The 23,690-nt window shown below is 47.9% G+C and overlaps 1 protein-coding gene across 8 annotated transcripts in view; it reads left to right on the top strand.

Moving 5' to 3' along the window:
• Positions 1–23,690, top strand: part of PAX2 (paired box 2) — a 78,442-nt gene that overhangs the window by 27,128 nt on the left and 27,624 nt on the right. For all 8 annotated transcript variants that reach the window (XM_042863529.1, XM_042863527.1, XM_042863532.1 and 5 more), the window contains exons 4-5: positions 3,124–3,209; positions 5,214–5,333. In XM_042863529.1, coding sequence (XP_042719463.1) covers positions 3,124–3,209; positions 5,214–5,333 — 206 coding nt within the window. The remainder of the gene's footprint in view (positions 1–3,123; positions 3,210–5,213; positions 5,334–23,690) is intronic.

The following is a 23,690-nucleotide window of genomic DNA, read 5'->3' as shown; positions in this document are numbered from 1 at the left end:
CATACTTCAGCCTCTGCGGATGATTAGAACCTTTCAGCAGTCCTGAAGTTTAAAGACTGCATTATTATGCTGCATCTGTTGCTACAGGATGAGGTCAGCTTTCTTCATCTTTCATCTGCTGTTTCATTAGGTGGTCTCACATACACGACTCACTCAGAGCCTGATGCAGCGACAGCAGCGATTCCTGGGGACAGTGCTGTTTATCACTGCCCTTAAATGAAGCGACCCTGGGTGAAACATGGCCAGATTCTGTGCTCCAAGCTAGGATCTGAGACTTCTCTCCTTCCAGTGCCAGTGAGGCCATGCCTATGTGGCAGAGGAGCACGTGGCCTGCCTCTTCTTTTAGCCATAGGAGACATTGACTAACTCATTAGGTTCTGCCATCTAATGCCAGAAATGAGCTGAACCAAGCTACCTGAGGCTGAAAAACCAACAATGTTCTCAGTTGCTCACTGCTCCTGTCCACTCTTGGCAGAAAGCCAGCTTCCTTTGTAAGAAGGAAATATTTCCAGTGAGACATTTCATCTCAAGGCCACCAGCTGTGGCTGGTCCTGGTTGGTAGCGACCAAAAAACATTATGAGATGATGGCTACTTAGTGAAATGAGCTGGTGAGTTCTCTCCAACTCCAGATGGACACATCTCTGTGTACACTGCCGCAGTGGGTACAACCAGCACTCTGAGCTGAGAGCCCAAGAACAGAACAGGGAAGGAAATGAAACTTTCTTCTTCATCCCTGCCTGGGGTTTCCAAGCATTACGGACGGGACTGCTATACCCAAATCACCGCACAGGCTGGTTTCGCTCTAGTTGGCGTTGGAAGTGCTGCAGTTTCCATTTAGCATAGCTCACCTGGGGCTCCTGCAGCAGGAGCAGAGGCTGATGTCACCTGCCTGTGTGAATGGCCAACCTGATGTCATATTGCAGTGCGAATGGCACTGTCTGATGTCATCTCAGTGCTAATAGGACATGGTATAACATGGCAGCTAAGGCTGCAGGGGAAAGCGTCTAATCCATTCACTGTGCTGTGCTACAATAGAACATAACACAGTCTAATGTGTAGGTTAACTTAGACACCCTCAGGCAGATTTTTGGAGATGGATGGATGGACAGATGGATGGATGGATGGATAGATACATTTATATAAAGTATACATACGTTATACCACTCTATTGATTTTTAAAAAGTTCCAGGTCTGCCTGACTATAATGAGATTTTTGAACTTTGTGTTGCAATCAATGAGGGGAATATTATTGGCCTGGAGAATTGATATACCCGCTCTCTGTGGCTTGTTCTGCTTCTGGACTGCCCCTGCCCCCAAGGTGTACGATTCCATCAGACACTTAACCTCTTTTACAGTGTCATCAGGCTAAAAGGAATCTAATAGTGACACGGGACTTGTGCTCAGCACTCTGGCACTATTGCTTTCCTGTCACAAATAATTTATAGCTTTCTATTTCCATCCCTTTGCCTGCACCCCATCCCCTCTTTCTGTTTCTCTGGGCTGGGGGAAATCAATAAACTCACACAACCAGAGTGGCACTTCAGGGGGCTTTAGGGGGAATGTGAGAGGAAAGAAAAGGAAAAAAAAAATTGAAAAGAAGAAGAAAGTTGCATTACTTGCCCTAGCACTGACTGCTCAGATCAGCTCCCAGCTCGTGCACACCAGCATGACCTCAAAATCCAGGCCCTCAGCCTAAGGCCCTCCGACACCTTCTGTCTGTATCCCCACAGCTGTGAACCAGGAACCCCTGCACTATGAGAGGTGAGGAGAGGGAGGATTCTCCATCCCCAGCCAGAGCCCTGATATCACCTATCTGCAGCTAAGACCCAGTTGTCCTCTGCTCCTCCAGAAACTGCCCAGGTTTCACCATCTATCTGTTTTCCAGTAACCTGAGATGATGTGCTCTGAAATGCCTTTCTCTTCCTATGAAGGCTTCACTTTGTGAAGCCACGCTTTTTCAAAAATGCCCTCCCAAAGTCTTTGCCTACCTCTGCCCATGACACACATTCTCTCTTTGAAGTTTTGCCAACTCTTTCTTTAGTGTGAATTTCTAAGAAAAGCCCTCGGGTGGGCAGGGAGAATGCATTATTTGCTTTCACTTTCTGTGGAGAGAGTTCTGAGGAGAGGTTAAAGCTAATACAATGCAAGGCTGACAGTTCCAGAAACTAAGCCGAACGAGCATCTGTAGCCTTCATCCTAATTGGAGAGGCTTGTTTTAAGCTCAGAAAGGAATTTAGTCTCCATGGCCTTCACAGGTCATGGCTTATTTGCTGAGCCCCTTGGTAAGACATGGTTGTTCCTGAGTCACAGCTACCCAGCATCTGGCAGCGGGCAGGCCCCCCAGCCAAGTATTAGAGGATAGTGATTTTCTTTCACACTGACCTCAGCTGGATTTAAATCAGTGACTTAGAGGTGAAAGACTGCATGTAACAAGAAGATGAACACTGACAATTGCAGTTCAGTTTATTTTCATTCTGAGCTGCACTGTGAACTTTGTGGCATTCACTGACATCTTTTTGGGTTTCCATACTGTGTTTGTGCACGACCTGATAAACAAAAGCAGTATCCCTTTGCGGCAGATTCTTTTTCCTGGTAACCTATATCCCCTCATCACTCTGTACAGGTGCCTTCTGCTCCCACTGTCATTCACAAAGAGTAGGGCTTTGGGAAAGCCCTCCATCAGTTCAAATCTCCCAGTGCTGTGCCAGAAAGGAATTTCTCAAGTATGCGACAAAATGAAATCTACACCATTTGCAAATCTAGCAATGGCTGTTAGCTGCAAAGGCTGCCTCATGAGCACACTAGCAGATCTGATCACAAGCAATAACACAGTCACTACCACATAGGAGAGACTGGATCCCAGATTGCTTGCTGAGCATCATAATCATGCAGCGACTACATGGTTGGGGGGCAGGACAGAGCGCAGCAAGGACAATTCTGTGCGAGCTGGACCATTAAAGCACCAGAATCAGGTCTACAAGAAGTGCTAAGATGCACTGCTGCAGCCAGATGTCAGCTCAGGCCCTCAGCCTCAGGCTCTGATTACTGGAATCACAGTGTTCAAAGGCACAGAGGAACTGCAAGAAGAGTTGAGTTCTGAACATGCTTTGCTTTTTTTCCAGGATTATCAGAACCAAAGTTCAGCAACCTTTCCACCCAACACCAGACGGGAGTGGGACAGGTGTGGCTGCGCCAGGACATACTATCGGTAAGGAGACTGGCATGGAGGGGTTGGTGATGGGACAGCTGGAAATGGGAATGAAGCTCAGCAGGGGCAAACAAGTCAAGTCTGACAAACAGGTGCAAGGGGAAGGCAGATGGGGGGAAAGAAACCTCACCAGAAAGCAGAGGTTGCTGTTCTCTGCTGCCCCAGCTGCATTGCAGAGAGTTTACCCAAAGGTGTCTGCCCAAAGCTATCCTGCCTCAACACCCCTTTCACTTGCTCACTCTCTCCTTCACCTCCCTAGAGAGAAGTACTTGCCACTATCCTACCCAAGCACTAGCCTTCACCTTTCTTCTCCTTCTTGCTTGGCTTTGCTTCTCTCTCCCTGTTTCTCATCTCTCAGATGAACAGGATATGCCACTCTGATATCACACCACAGAGTCCTTCAATGTTCTAGCTTTGTAGTCAGCTATCCCATGGGTGTATTTCACTGAGAAAAAGCATTTTCTGCTAGGGGAAAAGGGCTTATTGAGGTGAACAGAAGATGGAGGCTGTAATAAAGCTACCAAATGTCTACTAGTCTGTTGCATTTAAAGATGCTGTGCTAGACATGTGATGGGGTGTTGTTACTGATGTGGGTTGCATGGTACAAATGTCTGCTGCTGATAGCACTTGGTTATCTAATAGCAACTCAGAGCAGGAGAAAACATGTAGTAGTGTGGAATATTGTGGTTTACCTGTGGCGTAAGACACTGTCTTAGATGCTGTTGGTTACTGAGAATCAGCTGCTAAACAAGGATTTACTGGAAAGTGCTGTACATGAACTGTATTCAAGAGCACAAAAGAATTAATGACCCAGTATGGAAGAGCATTTCTGGATGCCCTTTCAATCTGGACTCACTCAATGGCCTGGGAAGCACTGACCACATCAGATGGAGTTGGCAGATATTCCCCCTTCTTGGAGAAGCAATGCAATGTCTAGGGAATAAGTTGGCGGAGCTGGGAGGGTGGCTGTGAATGCTGCTGCTGGAGCCTCTCATTGCTCTGTGGTGCACTGGGAAGTGTGCATCTACATCAGGCAGTTCTGGCAGGTTCTGCTCTGTTCTGGAAAGCCTTTGCTGGAGGTATTGAATGCTTCAGCTCAATGCTTTATGAGCTGAATGATGGCTAGTGGTTTGTAAGGGAACTGGGATATCCTCCTAATGACTAGGGCATGCTGGGACATAATGGGCTTGCCTACTGGATGTACAACTCTACTTGCTCTAAACCCTAAAGCCCTAATTATCGGGAAGTTATTATTTCTAATCTGGGTGACTTGTCCTTTCTGATGTATTGGAAACTCCAGAGTAGTCCTGGAGAGTCGTGAGTGGCTGGAGGAGTCTGCCAGTTTACAGTGATCTGTAAACTGATCTGCAAAAGAAAGACACAAGATTTTTATTAATCCTGGTTGGAGTACCTATCGTGAGTCCATGGTTTGTTCTAGTAGGGAACTGAATTTATTGGCCCAACTCTGAAGAGCTTCTCACCTGCGCTAAGAGAAGGTGATTTTTCATGGAGAGTCTTGGTGGACACGTTAGAGGCTGGTGTGGCTAAGACAGGGTATGTGCACTCCAGGTGGAAAAATGTTGAGAGGAAATGATCTGACAAAATATGGATAGTCTGAGAGCCCCTGGGGAGTGTGGCCTGTGCAGCATTGCACTCAGTAATCTTGGATGCCCTGGGAGACCTGCTCTGAACTGCTGTTTCCCATAAGTTGTTTCGTATGGGAAACAGCAACATTTAGCTTCTTGGTGGAGCACACTGGTTCATTCCTATTGGCCCTGTACTGTAAGTCTATGGAGATACGGTATATGAACAGGATGGCACAGCTAGGATTCGGCAGCATTAGCAGAGCAGGATTAGCATGAGTCCTTCTGTGTGTGGGACAGGGAGCCTGCTTAGTCCCCATGCTCTCCTGTGAGAGTAGTGGTATGTGTAGCTTTCAGTGGGGGGATCCCTGAGTGCTGGCTGCTCTCCTCATGGCCCTTTCTCCCTTTTCCTTTTGTCCAGTGCCCAGCACAGCATCCCCTCCCGTCTCCAGTGCCTCCAATGATCCAGTGGGCTCTTACTCCATTAACGGGATCCTGGGGATTCCTCGGTCGAATGGCGAGAAGAGGAAACGTGATGAAGGTAGGGGGAGGGGAGAAGCTCATCCTCCCTTTTATATTCTTTGTCCCCATGCACAGGCTCCAATTTCAGGCCAAGGTTTGCAGCTGCTCCAGGGGCTAGATCAGTTTTAGCAACAGAGACCAGTTCCCCGCCACTGCCCTGCTGGCTTGGAGTGCTCTTCTTCTGAGGCCTTTTCATGACAGGCTGTGTCTCCAGACATCTGCTCGGCAGGCAGAGAACCGTCTCCATTGCTGGAGCTGATCCCAAGTTCATTCACTGCTGGAAATGGCTGGAACTGAGCTCCCTTGGTGCCAGCAGGTGCCCAGACTTGGAACTGTGGGTAAACAAGGTTTTCCCGACTCACTTGTTTTCAAACCCAGTGCCATCTCAGAGAAGCATCAGCAACGTGGGGTATCTTCCCTTCCCCTTGCAAACAAGTTCCCGCCCCTTGGTGTGCCATGAGCTGCATTAGCTGTGGTGGCTACAAGGGCCCGGATTGCATGGACAGTGTCTATACACTAGAACTGCCATACTTGTGACAAGCAGAAAGCAGAACAGGAGCCCTTCTGTGGCCTGAAGGTTATTATCCAAGCCTTCCACTAGTGATCTAAGAAACTAGTATTAAGCTGTTTCCTTCTCTTTGCTACTTGTTGGGAGGGACTCAGGGCAAAGTGAATCTTGAAATGAACCAAAATCTGGAGCCTCAGGTCCAGAAAGAAGATGCAGTAGAATGGATGGGAGATGTCTTGGTGTGTTTATAGTGGTTTGTACAATTTTGTCTTGCTTTTCTAATTTGATTTGATTCACAAACTGAGGGCTAGGAGGTGAACTTTTCCAAGGGTAGCATTTGACCAGTCTGTGCAGCTCAACACTGCCTTCAGGGTGTTGGTTTTGCCTGTTACATGGGGCTCTCTTGGCAGTGTCAGTGGCTCCCTGTGCTGTGTATGTGGTAATCCCAGGCTGTGTGGTGTATGGCAATACCAGGGCTCCTTGTGATGCATGGTGAGGTTCTTCTGATACAGATGCTGCATTTTGAAGTTTCTCCAGTCATTTCCCCAGCATTGATGCCAGTGAGGTTCACATTTCTAAATTCTAGATCTGAATAAACAATAATCCCACGAAAAAGGCTGATCCATTTCTCCCAATACAAAGTAAAACTAGAGGCTGGAAGCAAAGACCCAGTTCATCCCCTATCAACGCAAACGGGAAGACTTTTGCTGATGCCATTGGAAATTGGATCAAGACCCAGAGGAAGATCCATTTCCCAGCTAGATGGCAGTAGGGCCTAGCTAAGAGAAAAATGTAGCAATGGGAGGGCTGAGTCAATGCCTCAAAGTCAAAAAAATGTCAGGAGTAAGAGATTGAAAACATTGTAAGCCTCTCTGGCATTTCTTATCATTGCTTACACAGGAAATAGTGACATTTCAAACCAAGCGACAAGTTTCTCTAGTGGTTGTACATCTTTTGGCAGTAGTTGGGGTTTCTGTGAACCCCTGTTCTCATTCAATCCAGCTTGGTGATCACAAGCTGTCAACAAGGTGCCTCTGTATCTCATTTTCAATCTGGCTTTAACAGGTATTCTTTCAAAATACCTGCAGTGGTCATCCCACTTAGATGCAGCCACGCAATCATCACCAGCCCTGGAATTTGAGATTTTTGAAGCAGTACAATTAAACACAGAAACAATCAGACATCTAAGACTGTGATGCTTCACAAAGATTCACAACTCTGTGTCTGTCCTTAATTCATCTTGGATCTGATTTATGAAGGGCAAGAATTATTGTGCAACTCCCTACTATTGGCCAAGAGCCCAGGTATCTCCTTAGAAATCAAAAAGGTACCAGGCTATCCTGGAGGTGTGGGATCTCAGTAACACGACACAGCTGCAAACTCCTTAGAGAAGAGCCTTCATTCTGCCATCCTGGGAGATGTCACACTCCCACCCCAGAGAAACCTCACAAGGGACCCCTGGCAGCTGCTGAACACCCCTGCCCAGGAGCTGACTCCCTGCGCTCACAGTGGCTTTAAGGAACACTGATAGACACCACCACAGCAGGGCTGTGCCCTAAAGTCAGAAGGTCCAAGGGGAGGTTTTGCACAGTCTGTAACCTGCACTCCCCCTGGGCAACCTGCCTGCAGCACTGAGGTCTCTGGGCACCCCTAGCTGAGATGAGGCTTAGGAAAGCAAGATGAGAAGGCCAATGCAGGTATTCCTTTCATGCTCATGCTGGATATATAGACCTTCTCAGTACTTCCCAAAGCTTCTGAGCTCCGTTTTGTTGCAATTTCTTAACTGTGGGGTTTAATCTCACGTAGAAAAGCACATCTACTCTCCCAGCATTTTGGGAATGGCTCTTCCCTAAAGAAGGCAGAGACAGCAGCACTGTTCTTCTTTCTGCTTCATTGGGACAGCTTTGCTGCTAGGATGATGCTTTGTGAGGAATGCAATTCTGCGGAGACAGGCAAAGGACCGAAGTGCTCTTGAATCCTGGTTCCTGAAAACCTTGTTAGCAACCCCTGTGCTGGCTGAGGACACAGAGCAGGGTTGGAGAGATAGAGGAGCCCCTGCCTGAGCACACCCCCTCCCCCAGATCCTTTTCTGCAGCTGGCACTGCGTTAGGCAGTAGCACAGATGATTAAGAAGAGGAGAGATAATTATGTGTCAAGATGATGTAGCAGAACTCCCAAGTTGGACAGAAGGAGCCAGAGGTGGGCTTAGCAATGGCCGATGACAGCCAGGTGTGTTCCTCACGGAGAAGCAGGGGACCAACATACCAAATGTGCTGCCGGCCTGGAAAGAATGTGGCACTGAGAACGAGTTAGATCTGAGCATCTGAATGGCAGCACAGCCTTCTGGTGTGTCAGCCATTTCTCCCAGCTTTGTATTGTCAGCAAACTTGCTGAGGGTGGACTCTATTGATCTAGATTGTTGTTCTGTAGTTCTGTAATACCCAACTGATAGCTAAAAGGGTAAGAACCGGGGTGAGCCAGAGGAACTAAGAAAAAAATAGCAGTGCTCCAGTACTATTGTCTTAAGCAGTATATAGAAAGAAAAGGGAGAGAGAGGACAGATAGATGGATAAATAGATAAATGAATAGACAATATAAAAATGATGTTTCATATGACTCCCTGCATCTTCAACTGTGTAAAACTCTGGGGACCTTTACAAAACTACTCTTATTAAAGATAGCTCTCTCTCTCCATAGCAGGCCACAAATGGACTTCTCTGTACCCAAATTCTCATTTGGGATTTGTGTTCCAGCGAGGCTGGTGTTGTAACAATCCCAGCATTATTAATCTTGGCCCCTGACAATATCTGTAGTATTTGACAGCATTACTGGCAATAATATCTGCAGTGCTGACAATGGCAGAGATAATATCCCCCAGTATTATTGGCATTAGCAGGGATCATATCTACAGCCTGTTATTGGCGGGAGCAGACGTAATGTGTCCAGTATTATTAGTATCAGTAGTAATAAAACCCACAGGCTTGTTAGTATGATCAGTGCTAATATCAGCAGTAGGTTTGTGGGAGAGGAGGGGACGGAGTGATTGCTACTGTAAATGGCAGTAATACTCAGGCTGTTTGCAGTAAAGGAATCCCCAGTGGGGATGGGGGAGCTAACCTCAGAAGGCAGAAGTTCCTCCTTCCCTCTCTTCACCTGTCACTTGGACAATCACAGTGATTTACACTGAAATGAGGCAGGGCTGTGTCAGAACAGGGGAACAGTGAAGGGTCATTGCTATTTTGGCAAGTCAGTTACAGGTGTATCGATGCAGGTGATTCACCGTACAGCTCCAAACGGGGCTGCATGCTGCAGGCTGTGGCACTGAGCAGTCAGAATGAGGTACTGCATGCAGCTGTAGGAGCATTCACACTGCTGGCTGTGTAGCTGCAGGATAGGCAGCGTCACTGCGGTGCTATGTGTTGCTTTGGTACTGCATGCATAATTTTCTCACTCTTGCTATCACAGCATTCTCTGCTGAGAAGCATTACGTTGTTACAGGTTGCTTTCTCTTCTCTCACTCCCAACGGGGACTCTGACTGCAGAGCAAGGTTCAACAGCAATCAGCTTAAGGGATTTCCAGCTTGTCCATGATGCCCGTATTCCTACTGGGAAGGCAGAAATGCCTCCATCAGTGGAGTGCAGAGCTGCTACAGTCCCAGACCAGAAAATGGTGTTTTAAATGCTGCCTCAGAATACAATGTCTCGAAGAAAATTTTGAAGTCAATAATTTCAGTGAAATGTAGTGTGGAGAGATGTATTTGTGTTTGCAGAGGTCTCAGGCTTTGAGCAGCTACACAGCAGCTGAGTGTGCCACTGCAAGTGTTAGCCCATTTGTGCTGCTCATGGCGGCAATGATTATGTCACTTGGAAAGAGGCAGTTGTGACATTTCAGGTGAGTTCGTGTCAGTGCCATCAATACGTCTTTGCAGGCGTGACTGTGGTTATCACGTTGTGGGTTTGTGACACTAATGATGAGATAAGTGTATTGCTGCTTGTATGCTGCCCTGCTGTAGTCCAGGCCATCGCGCCATGCAAGGAGGTGGTGGTGAGGCAGTACCTGTGTATCACGGAGCAGTGCTGTTTCCGTGAGGTGACTCGGTGCCTCATGGCCGGCTGTGCTGTACTGTCATTGCCACTCAGGCAGTTGCTACTGCAGTTGATATCATTTGTTGACTGGTGACAGACTGTCATCTGATCTTGACTGAAGTCAACAGAGGTACGTCACCACGGTGCTGTCTTGAGCACCGTATGTTTTCATGGAATATGATTGTGTTGCTCCACTGCTTACTGGGGTTGTTTCAGGACAGACGGCATGCTTCCATCGTCATCCGCAGTGCGATGGTGCTCTAACAGCAGTGCAGTGGTGTGAGGCCCTTAACTGCCCTGGAGGGAAATACATTTGTTGTCCTCTGCTGCCTGTGCACATTTCTAGGCATTGATTGTATCTTGACATCTGATGTACGTTCATCTCAGGGCAATAGGTGGATTTCTGTCCTCCCACCACCACTGCATTGTTAAAGACAACAGAGTGTGCCTGGACCCCTGCAGGTGACACAAGAGCATTGCTGTGGTGTGGCTGCATTGTTTCATGCTGTGATTTCTTGTCACCACAGCTGATATGTTTGCACTCTTCCATATGATTGCTTTATTGCAGGTCCACAGTAGTCTTAATGACACTAGAGACACGTGCAGTTACGTTACCTCAGGCACTAACTCCCCATTCTGATCACCAAACACAGCTGCAAGGTGTGCATCCAGCAGTCCATGGCTGTGCACGCAGAGTGAGAAATCTCTGGGCTGTGTCAGTCCAATAGCACCTTCCCCCTGCTCTGCCCAGGACAGTGCAGCATCACACCATGTGGCCAAGTTCCCAATGGCTATCTGGTTGCACTGATGGCGTATCACAGCAGACAGCAGTGGTTTCAGGGAACTTGCAGGTTCACTGCTCCTACACACACTACAGTAGGTAGCACTCCTCTCACTCCAGATGAAGATATAAATCAAGGGGCAGTTTATTCTCAGCAGCTCCTCACCTCTTCTTTTAAGGGTCTTTGCTGGTGAGACTTTGGGAGAACATGAGGCAGGTACCTCCCAGATGAGTTGCAGGACGGATAGCAAAGGGAGAGGATGTGTAGAGAAAGTGAACTGAGGAGACTGGATAAAGGAGATGGCAATGCATAAGCAGCACATCATAGTCAGAAAGGTCTGCATCACAGAGCTGGAACCTGCCTGTAATAGAGAGGGACAGATGTCTGTCTGTGTGCTCACAGCCTGGCAGTTCTGAGGGTGCGTGGCTCAGGTAAGGGGGAGTTAACAGCTTACATCACAGGCAGCCGTTTGGACAGGCTGCTCTGCTCCTGACACCTCTGCTTAGTTTGGCATGGTTTGGCACTATCTGAAGACAAGCTGGTTTGGCTTCAGCTGTGTTTGTGTGCGTCTCTGTTTGTTTGCACGCCTGTTTGTTTTCTGTATCTCTGTGTTAGGGTGACTGCTCTCCACTTATCAGTGTTTATTGTACCATGATGAGCGGCAGGATAGACCTGTAATTTTGTGCATGCACCCAGAGACCTGGAAAACGTGTATGTTAAGCTGTGTATAATATTGCCTAGTAGGGTATGCATAGTGTGGATCATCTGGATATCTGGGCATGTATGGCTCAGCATTAGTGCTATGTATTTCTATGAATGCCAGGTATTTGTATTCACATGTTAAGCGTATATGTGAATGTTGTATACTTGTATGTATATTCTCTGTACTTGTTGTTATATAGTTGGAGTATGACTGTATCTTTGTGGCTGCCAGACACAAATACGTAGCCTGTTAGTGCTGTGCACCTCTGTACGTAGTCTGTACAGAGGGTACATTTGCACTGGGGTTATATATTTGTGTGCATGTTTTATATGCATATATTGGCTGTTCTTGACTGTGAGAAGGTTGTCTATTTCTGTAAATAGTTTGTATTTGTTTTCATGATTTAATTTTGTATATGTGAATTTAAGGAAATTCCACTGAGTTCCAGGTTTCCATTTAGTTAGTGTACGTATGTTGTTGTAAGTTATTTGTTTCTTCAGAAATTACATTTAATTGACACATACTGCATTAGTACTTCCTTGTGTCCCAGACTACATTCTTGCGTTTTCAAATGCTACTGGCTGTGTTTTGTGAGTCTTTCTTACGCATACAGCTTTTCTTGAAGTTTATTTGTGTGAGTGCCCGAATGCATGCTTATCTGACTGCTTATTTCTGTGTGTTTAGTTTGTGGCTAAATCTTCTGCGTTTTTGACTCACTGCTGGGAGGGGCTGTGGCAGCTGATGTCAGCAGGAGTCAGGCAGCGACAGCTCCTCCCGGTGTCTCTGAGCACCCTATGTGCCCACCTGTGCAGAGGCTGCTCCCTACTTGTGCTGGTGCCTGTCTCTCTTGCAGTCTGTACCCTGGGTCTGCCTGCATTCAGAGGGTGGCTGCTGCTGGCTCATGGACATAAAGACTACAGAAGCACAGTGCCTGGATCCGTGAGGATCTCAGGGCACGGTGGGTGACAGCATAAATCCCAGGAGGGATAGGAATAGGTAGAAACGTGGAAGCAAACGATGCCTCTAGGTGATTGTTGGTGATGTGGCAAGTATAGTATAAAGCTAGTATAGCAGTGGCTCAGGGTGCCCTGCTGGTGGATGGCGCTGTTACTGGGTCAAGTGACATGGCAGTGAGAATCAAGGGCAATACTGCTACAGAACCAAGGTGATGTGGCACAGAGGTGCAATGAGGATCCAAGTGCCATGCTGATGGCCTAGGCTGACCCATTAGAACAGTGAGGGCTGGGAAACCCCATTCAAGAATCAGTTAAAGGCGAAAGAGAACAGGAGGAACAGAAGAGTAGAAAAGATCTGAGGTAACTCCAAGGACATGCAGGGTGGCTGCAGAAGGCAGGTAGGCAGCAGTGTGGGACGTGCTCCATCTCCATGAGATTGGCTGCATCCTGGTATCATGGGATAGAGCAGTCTGGTCACAGTGGTTGTTTGCATCATAGTGATGGAGAACAGGGATAACTCAGTGATGACATCAGGTGATGGACATATCCCGTGATGATAGCCATGGAGTGTGTGGGCAGGGGCACTATTCCCAGCTGCTGGAAAAACAAAGAACCTAACGGGCAGTAAAACAAAAACAAAGGAGACTTGGAAGCACCTGACAGCCCTAATTCATCACGGCCCAAGATTTTTTTTCCCCCTCATGTTCCCATTATATTTGTTTGTAAAAGTGGAAATCAATTTTGAAGGTAATTTTCTGGAAAGAATGGAAGGGAGGTGGGAGGGCCGGATAAGGCAGAGATGGCAAGAGAAAAAAAAAATTTAGGCCAGGCACAGCCCAGGGGCAGCTCTTGGCAAGGTGAAAGAAAATTGCATATTCAATCTCCATCCATGAATCTCCCTTGCTGCTGCCCGCCTCCTGCTCGAAAACAATGAAGGCTTTCTCCCCTACGCTGCACAACGCCTGAGTATCAGCACTCACTTTAACTTCAGGGTCATTAATTCACCTGATTATTGCAGGAGAGGAGAGGGTTGCAGAGGCATCCGTTCTAAAGAGCCCTCCCTTAGCTCATCCTTTGATTAGTTTGGGGTGGGGGGAGTTGAGATAATGTGTTGTTTTGGACTCAGTTTAGAACGGGAGGGGTTGAAGAGAGGGTAGAAGGAGGTAGAGGAGGAACGGGAAAGATATGGCCCGGGTTGTTGTAGAAGGGAGGGTCGGAAACAGTCACCCTCGCATCCCTCTGCTGTGGTGTTATTGCAAATTAAAAGTAGCATGTTCCACTCCGCAGCTATCTTTCAGGGAGGGGATGGGCATGGTTATATGTCGGCACGGGGATGAGGGGGATCTTATCATTGCTTCTTCAGCAGCCCAGCATAGTGTCACCCTGTGAGGTGACATTTGAATTTACAATTCCGCTGAGAAAAGCCATTAATTCACAAATTAACATTTCTCCCTCTCTCTCTCTCTAGCTCTCTCTCTCTCTCCTTCTCTCTCTCTCTCTATCTCACATGGATGTGCAAGCAATTGAAAAGACAAAGGAAATAGCCTTAAGGAAGAGACTTTACTGCTACTCTGTCTGTGCAGAGATTGCTACTACTGCTTCTAGATAGATAAACCAATTACCTGAGCTGCTCTGTTCATGGCAGCCTGCTATTACCTCTCTTTGTAGAGCTGACTCCATTGCTGGATTACACCATGTGTATCTCATTAATGTAAAGCAGCACGATACTGGGCACTGTCCCTGACTCTTATTGCCAAAGCCCATTGCGCTGTACCAGGAGAGGGAGCTGGGAGAGGATTGGGGCACGGAGCTGAAGGCAGCGCGGCATATGCCTAACAACAGACAGGCCGCACAGAGCCTGCCTGGAACTGAGCTCAGAGGAGGTGGGAGCTTCCCATCCTCAGAGCAGTGAGGAGGGGTTAGCCACGATCTCCTCTGAGGCTGCTGCCCAAGAGGCCTCTCTATTGGCACCAGGCGCAGGCAGCTCTGCTCTCAGCACTGCCCTGACTTCCCTCCAGGTGCACTCGTGCAGGTTTGGTGCAGCTGTGGGGTGTGAGCACGGACGCTGCATATACAGAGATGCAGATGTAGCTCACTGCACCCAGGGGCTGAGTGGCTCACAGAGGCAGGCAGCAAACCTCAGTGAACAAAGCCAAAACCAGCGTTCAGGTTTCTGAACAGGGAAGGCCAGATTTCTCTGTAGTGAAACTCACTTCATGATGATTGTGGAGACATTCTTGACAGAGACAGCTGCTGGGAACTAGTCCCGCATCACCTCCAGTCCTGTTCTGATTTCATCCTGTGCTTATTTTATTTCATGTGCTTATTTTGGCATTGGGTTGCAAGCTGACGCTGCCTGGCCCATGTCTGTGTTGCCCACACCTGTGGGCAGGCACTCACCTGGTTCTCCCCACTTGCTCCACTGTGGTTCCTCCCACTGCTCCCTGTCTGGGTCCGGGCTGCGGCACTGTGAGTCTCTGGGTGTTCCTGCAGGGACACAGCAGCCACCTGGTGACAGAATGGGATGTGTCCCAGCAGCACAGCTTACATGGAGACTTGGACATCAGTCTTTGCTAACTAAGCATTCTACCTATATACAACCAAATAGAAACCTTCTCCAACAGGCTTTTCCCCCCATAAGGGCCTGACAGTCCCTGCTCAAGCCACTCTTCTAACTTTTATGAAAGGCAGAAACTTGGAGGAGGAGTGAAGGATAAATGGAACAGAACAACTGCTTCTGGAAGCCCAGTCCCCATGTGCCTCGTGGAGCATGCGCCTCCCCTTGGCACTGCTGTGGCTCCTTAAATCTTCCTAAAACCTTATCCTCTTAACAAGAGCATCTGCCTCGCTGCCATTCTCCGTGCCCCTCACGGTGCGCAGCACATGGCCGGGGAGCAGCATCCCGCAGCAGGCGCTGGAAGACGGATCGCAATCAGCAGAGGCATCGGCAGGCAGTGCCAGTAATTCAAACCATCCTGACCGTTCAGTGAACCTGAACCTGCTGACCTTGACAGCACGAGACAACAGCGGTCTCAGGAATCCCAACCTTTGCAGAGGCATTGGCGGAGGACGGCTCGTGCTCCCTTCCATTCTCTCCCTCTCCCCATTCGCACCACAGCAGCCAAAGGGCACAACAGGAAATCTTCTGTGCACCAATTAGCTCCTAATTTGGCTATCTCTGTGCTCCCAAATCTGCATCAATGCAATATTAAGCATCACTTGCTGTTTATAGATGGAAATCATTCCCATAGAGGAGCATCTTCTCGCACTAAAGCAAAACACTAAGCACCTTGTTCTCAGCCAGGGCCAGAGAGGACCCCTCCTCCTCCCTGAACGGGACTGCTGCTGTTTGAAAGGGAAGCTGGAGCTCTTTGCTTCCCTCAGTGATAGCATCAGATCCTCCAGACTTGTTTCTCTGGATCCCAGGGGGAAGCAACAAGATCTCACCTACTGATTAGCTGGTGAGAATTCTGGCTGGGCAGAGGAGGGCAAAGAAGTGACAAGAGCAGGGCAGAGAGGCAGAAAAAACTTTGCCACAAGAAAAATGCAGCTTGGGAACATGTTAAGAGCCTTTCAGGGAATACTGGATTTCCTCCAGCTACCTCTGTGGCTGCCAAGCGTGCCTGCCACAAACAGCAATTTGTGTTGGCCTGCAGAGGCTAGGGTAAGCCCTAAGGCCTTGCAGAGAGAGCACAGCTCCAATAGCAATAGATGACCTGGTAAAAACACTTAGACTTAGCCAGCCTGTCAGACATGGTTACCTTCCATCATTCCTGAGGATGATCTTCCCACACATCAATAGGTATTAAATGCATTTCATGCCTTTTTAAATGTCAGTTTTGTCAAGGAGCCTAAAATAATGCCTTGGGGCACATTTCTCCCTTGCTTTTGCATCCACCCAGACATGTTGCAAGTTAGATCCCATCAGGTTCGAGGTACAAAGTCCTCTTCCTACACAGCAGCACAGTGGCCTGACCAGGAGCTAGGTCTTGGATATCACATCTGCATTTCCATTTGGATGTGCAGTATGTCAGCACTTCTTTCTCTTACTGGTTCTGCCTTTGTTGAGATCTCAGTGGTGTTCTTCTCTTTTTAAGCTAGGGGCCTGCACTAGGACAGGCTCAGGAGGCATCTGATCAAACCTTAATGAGGTGGCTACCGTGTATGAAATGCCCATAAATTCTTGAGGTCTTTCCAGTCCATTCTTAGATGCATTAGAAAAGGCTGTTAGAAAGGACAGGCACATTTCCATGTCTGGTTTCCCAAAGGAGCTGTTGATTTTTCACTTTGGCTTTTGGCATCTAATGCATGATAAGGTAGACGTTGAGCATGGGAGTTGACCTTGCATGCAGATCAGATCTATCCTGGATTTTGGGTGAACTTTACTAAATTCCAGTGAACTGGAAAACAAACCAACCGCTGCCTTAAAGACACCTATGGCTCTCCTCTGCACAGCCTCAGTCTGTGAAACTCATTGCTACCAGTGATTGGGTCCCCCCTTACAGTTTGGAACACATCTCCAATATAAATATTACATAGGTCATGCCACCGCAGGATCTTTCATATATCATTCAAATAATTAATGATTTATAGGTATCACAGGAATGAGCACATTCAGAAAAAGAATGTGCATGGTGCCAATCCAAGCTGATTGCAGCATATTGCAGGCCTGTAGCTCTTTCATTGTGTGGCATTTTGTAATTACCCATCCTATATAATACATTGTTTATTAACCTTCTCATTCTGAAGATCTCATTTACTACTGAAATGTGGCTGACTCGGATGGACTGTGGCAGATGTTGAACAATACAGAGCATCAACACTGAAATTTTGCTGTGCCATGTCCAAATGAAACCACAGGAGAATTAAGATATGCTGTGGGTAATCACTCAGGCTGGATTTTGTTCAGAACAGCCAGGTTAATGTCTGTACTCCTACAAAAAATGCCATGGGAATTTTAATGACTCTGAGTGATTGGAGCCTTTGTTTTATGGCACATCAAAAATGGCAGCTCTAAAAACACTCTGCTTGAGCACTGGTTTAGTGCTGAGTCAGAAGAGCTTCCACTAACATGATTCATTGACATCTGGCTCAGGGGTAGGCACGGCCTTCTTTGACTTGGGAGGTTAAGGTAAAAGCGTTTGTGAGGGGAAAATAAGGTAGAATGAAAGGAAAGGAGAGTCTGGAGCAAGAGAGACAGAAGGAGATGAGGGATTCAGAGGCATGTTGGTGCGGGATCAGCCCAATGGAACCAAGCAGGATAAGAAGGAATTCGTATTTTCTGGACTGTGTATTAGAGACACGCACAGACTTATCCAGGTCTGCTGAGTCCTAGCACTGCTGGCCTCACTATCAGGTGCCAGTGGGCTCCACTGGGTTCTCAGGGGCCTCCAGGCCATGGGCAGTGGGGTTGGCAGGAACAGGCTAGCCCGTGTTCCCTCCCTTGTCCCTAGCGTTTCTGATGGCAGTGTTGATTTGCATGTCAGCCAAAGCACTGCTTGCGAAAAAAACCTTACAGTGTGGCGGTGTCAGCGCTCGCTGTTGTTCGACAGTGTAAAATTAAATTAATAAAGCCCCCAACACAGGAAAACATAACAGGAAATTAATGGCCTTTACTGTCGCTCTGATGCAGTCATTTGCAACCCTGCTTTCCGCACCAAAGACTTCATAAATGCAAGCAGTTTCTCTAAACAAGCATAGTTAGGGCTGCATGCGATGTAATTTTTTGCGTTGCTTCTGTCCTTTGGAGCTAACAAAAGACACCTGGTTTTATGTGCTCACTAAGGGGGGGATCCTGATGAGAGGGAGCTCCCCAACAAATCGTTTAGGAGGATGAGAGGAGGTTGCAAAGGCAGCCAGCATACACCAGCAGTGCTAAGCACATCTCAGCCCTGGCAGAGTGAATTCAGGGCTCCCAGCGCCTGCCTCCCTGCCACAGCTCTCCCCTAAGCCTCTCCACTAAAGGCGGCGTGCTGGGCACCACAGCAGTATAAATCAGAGTAACCCTTCTGATAACTTTCAGGATGTGTAAATCAGTATAACCACTGAGTGCAGGAGACTTAAAGATTTACACTAACTTGGGGATCTGGCTGGCTCTGTGATAGTGTTGCTTGCTCTTCCGCCAACATAAACAAAGCAGATGTACTGGCTCCTGGAGGCAGCTGCATTTCTATCTGGCTAGCAGTTAAGCCTAGTAGTGCTAGCGAGAGATATTGGACCCACACTCTGTCCTTCATTACAATGGTATAAATCCCCAGTGACTCCTCTGAGGTAAGGGAATTGTGGTAGATTTACAGCAGCCTGAGAGCAGAAGATGTGCCCTCACCTCCAGAATACCCTAAGGTCACAAAGCTGTGGTGGCGGCTTGCACAGAAAGCACCAGCTTTGGCTCCCTGGGCTAGCACACCTCATCTGCACACCCATACATGCTGTCATGCATGCTGTACATGTGTCCAAGGCAGCTGTTTGCAGACTAACACCTGGAAAGGCCTTTACTGAAGCTCTCAGTAAAGCTGGATGTGCTGATTATGCTATTACGTAAAGCTAGGTCTGCACAGACTTAGTTTCTCAGGGCCACATTTGCAATCACACATTCAGATGCTGTAGTAAATACATATGATTTTCATATGCACACACACACTCACTGCCTTAAATGCACATTTGCATGCTCCCTTGATAATCCTAGACAGATCTGAGTACACACTTCATTACACATTTGCACACACAATTCATTTCATTTACATTCTCATTGAGCATTGCTGTTTTGCTCATGCGAGCCCTGCATTAATGCTGCACTGCCCACCTCTGCTCCTCCCAATGCCTCCGTCCCACGCAGCCCCATGCTGCCAGGCCCTGGCACACACCTCACTCCCTTGCAGGGATGCACTCTGCCCTGTGCCAGCAGCCTTCCTTGCTCACAATTCCTCACCTGATCTACACTCCAATTTCAAAACATAAAATCCCTTTGTTTCTCAGCCTGTCTCCTCCGAGCCTGTGTACGTAACAAATGCAATATCATCCATCTGCATACTCAGATTCAGGCTTGTGGATTCCCTTGAGCCAAATGGACACAGCAACCTAAACAAATGCAGAGCTTATGAAGTCTGATCCACTTCCCTGAGGTGACAGTTCTCCAGCACGTCTTCCAGTGTCTCTGTTTCTGCAGGTTATTGTCCATAACCTGAACTCTTCCCATGTCTTTCACTGCCGCAATGTGGATCTCTGATAATATTCCTTCCCTGCACACTGCTGGATCTTGCCAGCCCCTCCCATGCTCTGCTGTTTCTGTCCAGCACTCACTTGGGATCTCTTCCACCTGATTTTGAGGTATCCTTCTCCCCCCTAGTTCATTTATGGCAATCAAGCACAGCTCTTGCAGCACTAAGTTCTGAAACACAGAAATGACCTGTCTAGAGAAGGTGCCTTCTTGCACCCTGCTCAAAGGACTGCAGAAATTATTCTGGAAGGAAATGGACACCAAATTTGGCAGCCTTCCTTTTTCCAAACCCTCCTGAGAGTTCCCCAAGTGACTGACGGGAGCAGAGTATTGGATTAATAATCACTGTGGATGCAGATGGAGCTTCTAGAAACAGCACAACAGCCAGACTGGCCCAGCTTGTCCAAAGCAGGACATGTCGGCCACGTGCAAACGTGCAATGTGCTTCCTCAGATGAGGTTCCTGTCCCTGCTGTCCCCCCTCAGCCCCGCTCAGACAGGGTGCCCTGCTCCCGACAGCTGCCACCAGGCCAAGGCAGTGCGAGGGGCTGCGTGGGGCTGGCTGCCATGAATGACAAGCGCCGGCTATTGATCGCGTTCTGAACTCGGCCCAGCCGATAGAAGGTAATTAATGACTCCATTTGCCTCAGTACCGAGGAGAACAATTGAGTTTGAAACTGCAACAACTGGCAGCGCAGTGAAGGGCCCCCGGGGGATGGACGGGAGAGATGCCTGACAGGCCAGGCTGCGCTGGGACACAGGGCACATCAGAGGGGGAAAAAAGAGAAGGGAGATTGGATAAAGGGATGCAGCAGCCTTAACGCAAAGCACAAAGCTTGGGAAGAAGCAGCTCTCGTGGAAACCAGGCGGCTACCGCAGAGTGGATCAGGGCTACCAGGCCACGTGCCATAGAAGGAGCAGAGATGTGCTAGTCTGCAGGAGAGGGCAGGGCTTGGCTGGGGCAGGGAGTGCTGTTCTGACAGCCATTGCTGTGTCAGACATATGAACTTCCCTCAGAGGCTTTGACAGTGAAATGGGTTCTGCTGTGTCCCCTGGCTAGCAGCTCTCATGCCCACCATACATACCACTTTTGCTGTGGCTGGGGTTTTATCGGGAGTGCTGCAGAACCCCAGCACTGCCAGGGCTCCATAGGACCCCTACAGACAGCAATAGCCCTGCCCTGAGAACTGAACGTCATTTCCCTGCCTGTGTGCCAGATGCACAGGTTGTCATGACCTTCTGGAGTGCTTCTGTGCCACAGAGGTGCTCCCATGCCAGCTCTACTAGGAGCTTTTCTACATTTCTGGTGGGGATGATCCTATCCAACCCTGAGCAAGGGTGCTTGCTGTATCCCCCAGTGCTAGATGAATAGCTGTCTTGCTACAGCTTTGTGCTATTTGTATGTGATGGTGGCTTTGGGGTTTCCAGGCCTGGGAGCATCTCTTTAGAGCTTTCTAGTGGGCTCTGTCCCTGTGTCAGGTGTAGTTACAGTTGCTCCTGTGTCCTCTGGCAGAGGATTTCCTTGTAATCTGTCAGGATACTTCTGTGACACCTGTGGAGCATTTCTGTGCCATGTCAAAGGTTTACGCCGAGTGTTGGCTCTGCACCTTCTCTCCGCAGCCCCTTGGGAGGAGAAATGTCTCCTGTCATGCAATGCAAGGCCAGTCCTGATCATGCTGACAGCAGCTGTGTGCTCTTGTGAGGAACACAGTGACCGAGGCCATGGTTCACCTCTCAAACTGTTTGTTACAAGCCTCCTGATTTAACAGAGAGGTGCCTGTGTCACAGTATTGCAGAGGTTCTTGTGCCAGTAAAAGGAGGCTGGGAAAAATGATGCCACTCCCCAGTGGCAAAACTAGGGCAGTTTCCTACTTCCAGATTCATCCAGAAGCAGAAAACTTGCTCCACCACAGCACTCCTCCCAAGAGCTTCTTTGGCAGATTCACCTCTTTCCCAAAGTCCTTTCTGTTCATTACTGCCACCTTTGCTCACACCTCTACAATTGCCAGCTCCCATAATTGGTGTATTGCGGTATCTGAGGCTTCTGAAAATCCAGCTCACAGGGCCATGTGATTAGGTAAGAATAGCAGCTTTGATCTAAAAACAGAGATAGGTTTCTATCCCTTGCAGTTTTAGATGAAAAAATGAAAACACAATGTCTACAGATTTTGACACCATAGAACAAATACAGGGGATTTACAGTCCTTTGGTTTTGAAGAAAATATAATGATCCGTGACTGTGAAAGTCTCAGCATTAGCAACACAAGGCCTATAAATCTGTCCTGTGGGGTCATCTCTGTGAAACTTCTTCTGCTTCATAACTAGAATCCTATATGCACAACTCATATTACTGCTGTGTGACATTTGGGATTTCTGTGCCCTATCACCATTAAGCCCAATACTACTGCAAGCTGCTTAGAAAAGGTTCACCTCTAGGTAGCCCACAATCCTCTGTCAAAAGTTCCTTCCCTTCTGTAGATTTTAAGGCTGACCTGCCTAAGCTATGACATGATGCTCCTCATCTCCAAAGCTTCTACTTAAACTTGAGCGTTGCCATTCTCCTTACAACTTTCTTACTCCCCTTATCTATTCTCTTGCGTTGATCACTCTGCTTCCTTATCTAACCCCCTTCTCCTCCCTTCATCCTTTTCCTTCATTTCCCACTGATTTTACAGGCCGCTTCTTATCAGCCGGTCCTCAGTGTGCCAAATGCACATAGGCACACACACACACACACACATACAAATAAATAAATAAATAAAAAGGTCAGTGAGCAGAGCAGCAATAACCCCTAAAACAGTACTATCAGAGGGACATGATTGATCAATTGAATTCCATAGCAGCTGAAAAATGTGGGATTAAGTAGTGTATTATACGCACAATGAGTTGAGGCATGATGTTCATTTCAAGTTCATTTCGCCAGCCCTCTGCCACCAGATCAGGCAATCAATAGGGGCAGCAGATATCATATATCACCTCTCTCCGTGCTAGGGAGAGAGCACCATAATCTCTCGCAAATTTAGAGTGACAGATTTGTCAAGATCTGAAGGGCCTCTGAATAAATGAACGAAAAGAGACTCCTACAGCGACTTGGGAAAGCTGTAGTTTCAGCTCCTTCACACAAAGGCATGGCCCAAGCACAGAAAGGGACATGTGTGCACAGGGCTCAGCAGGCAGACAGGGATCGTAAATGCAATTGCACCTGTGCACAAACCTGACCAAACATGCAGGGTAACCCACGCAGGGTAAAATCTGGTTTACTGACAGTCAGCACAAGCTCACTCACACCAAATGCCATGCATACGGTAGGGCTGCCATCCTTGGCGACCAAATGCGACCTAAACCAGCCACCTCACACAAATGGCTGCTCAGGCATGTATGGTGATACAGAGCCTAGAGCACCTCAGAATCACAGCCTACTGCAAAATGTGTATGTGTATTAATGGCGTGCACAATCATGCACACTAACTAGCAAGTGGAAAAATCCTCAAATGCAATCCAGCCAGCCCTTGCTTTGTTTTCTCTTAGACAAATATGTTGTAAACTCCAGATTTCAGAAATTTCTGCAAATAAGACTGGAGAGAGGAGAAAATGTCAGGAATCAGAGCCAGTAAGCTTTGCTCTGGTTAGGGGTGGAAAAGAAAGAGAAGGGGATGCTCGAGGGAAGGCTGCTGGCTGGGACAAATCAATATGTAATATTTTCTATGGTCTTGAGAGTGGTACTGTACTACGTTACTGTATATAATGTACTATTGATTATATCATATCATATAATCACCTATAAACGGATATATCTCATAGCCAGAAGGCAGCGGGCTCAGTTATTACTCTGGGCCACCAGATGGGCATTACCCATGCCAGGAAAATACCCATCTTAGCACCATCCATGAGCTAAAAGTGGAGCAGCAGAGTGGCATGGTTCTGGCCATTGCACAGCGAATGCCACTCCAGGCTTGTGGGAACACTGCCTGGCCATGAGCACATTCACAGGCACACGGAGGAGGGAAAAGGTCTACACGGATCCCTCAACCACTTCCTTGCAGGGCAGCAGGTTTCAGAGATTCACAGACTAGAAGACACTGAAAGAGGCTGAAGTATGAGGAACAATAGTGAAAAAGCAGAAAGG

This window comes from Lagopus leucura, unplaced genomic scaffold, assembly GCF_019238085.1.
Source record: "Lagopus leucura isolate 7727_CA_CO unplaced genomic scaffold, USGS_WTPT01 Super-Scaffold_739, whole genome shotgun sequence".
In the NCBI taxonomy this organism is placed as follows: Eukaryota; Metazoa; Chordata; class Aves; order Galliformes; family Phasianidae; genus Lagopus; species Lagopus leucura.
This window is presented reverse-complemented; position numbering and strand designations above follow the sequence as displayed.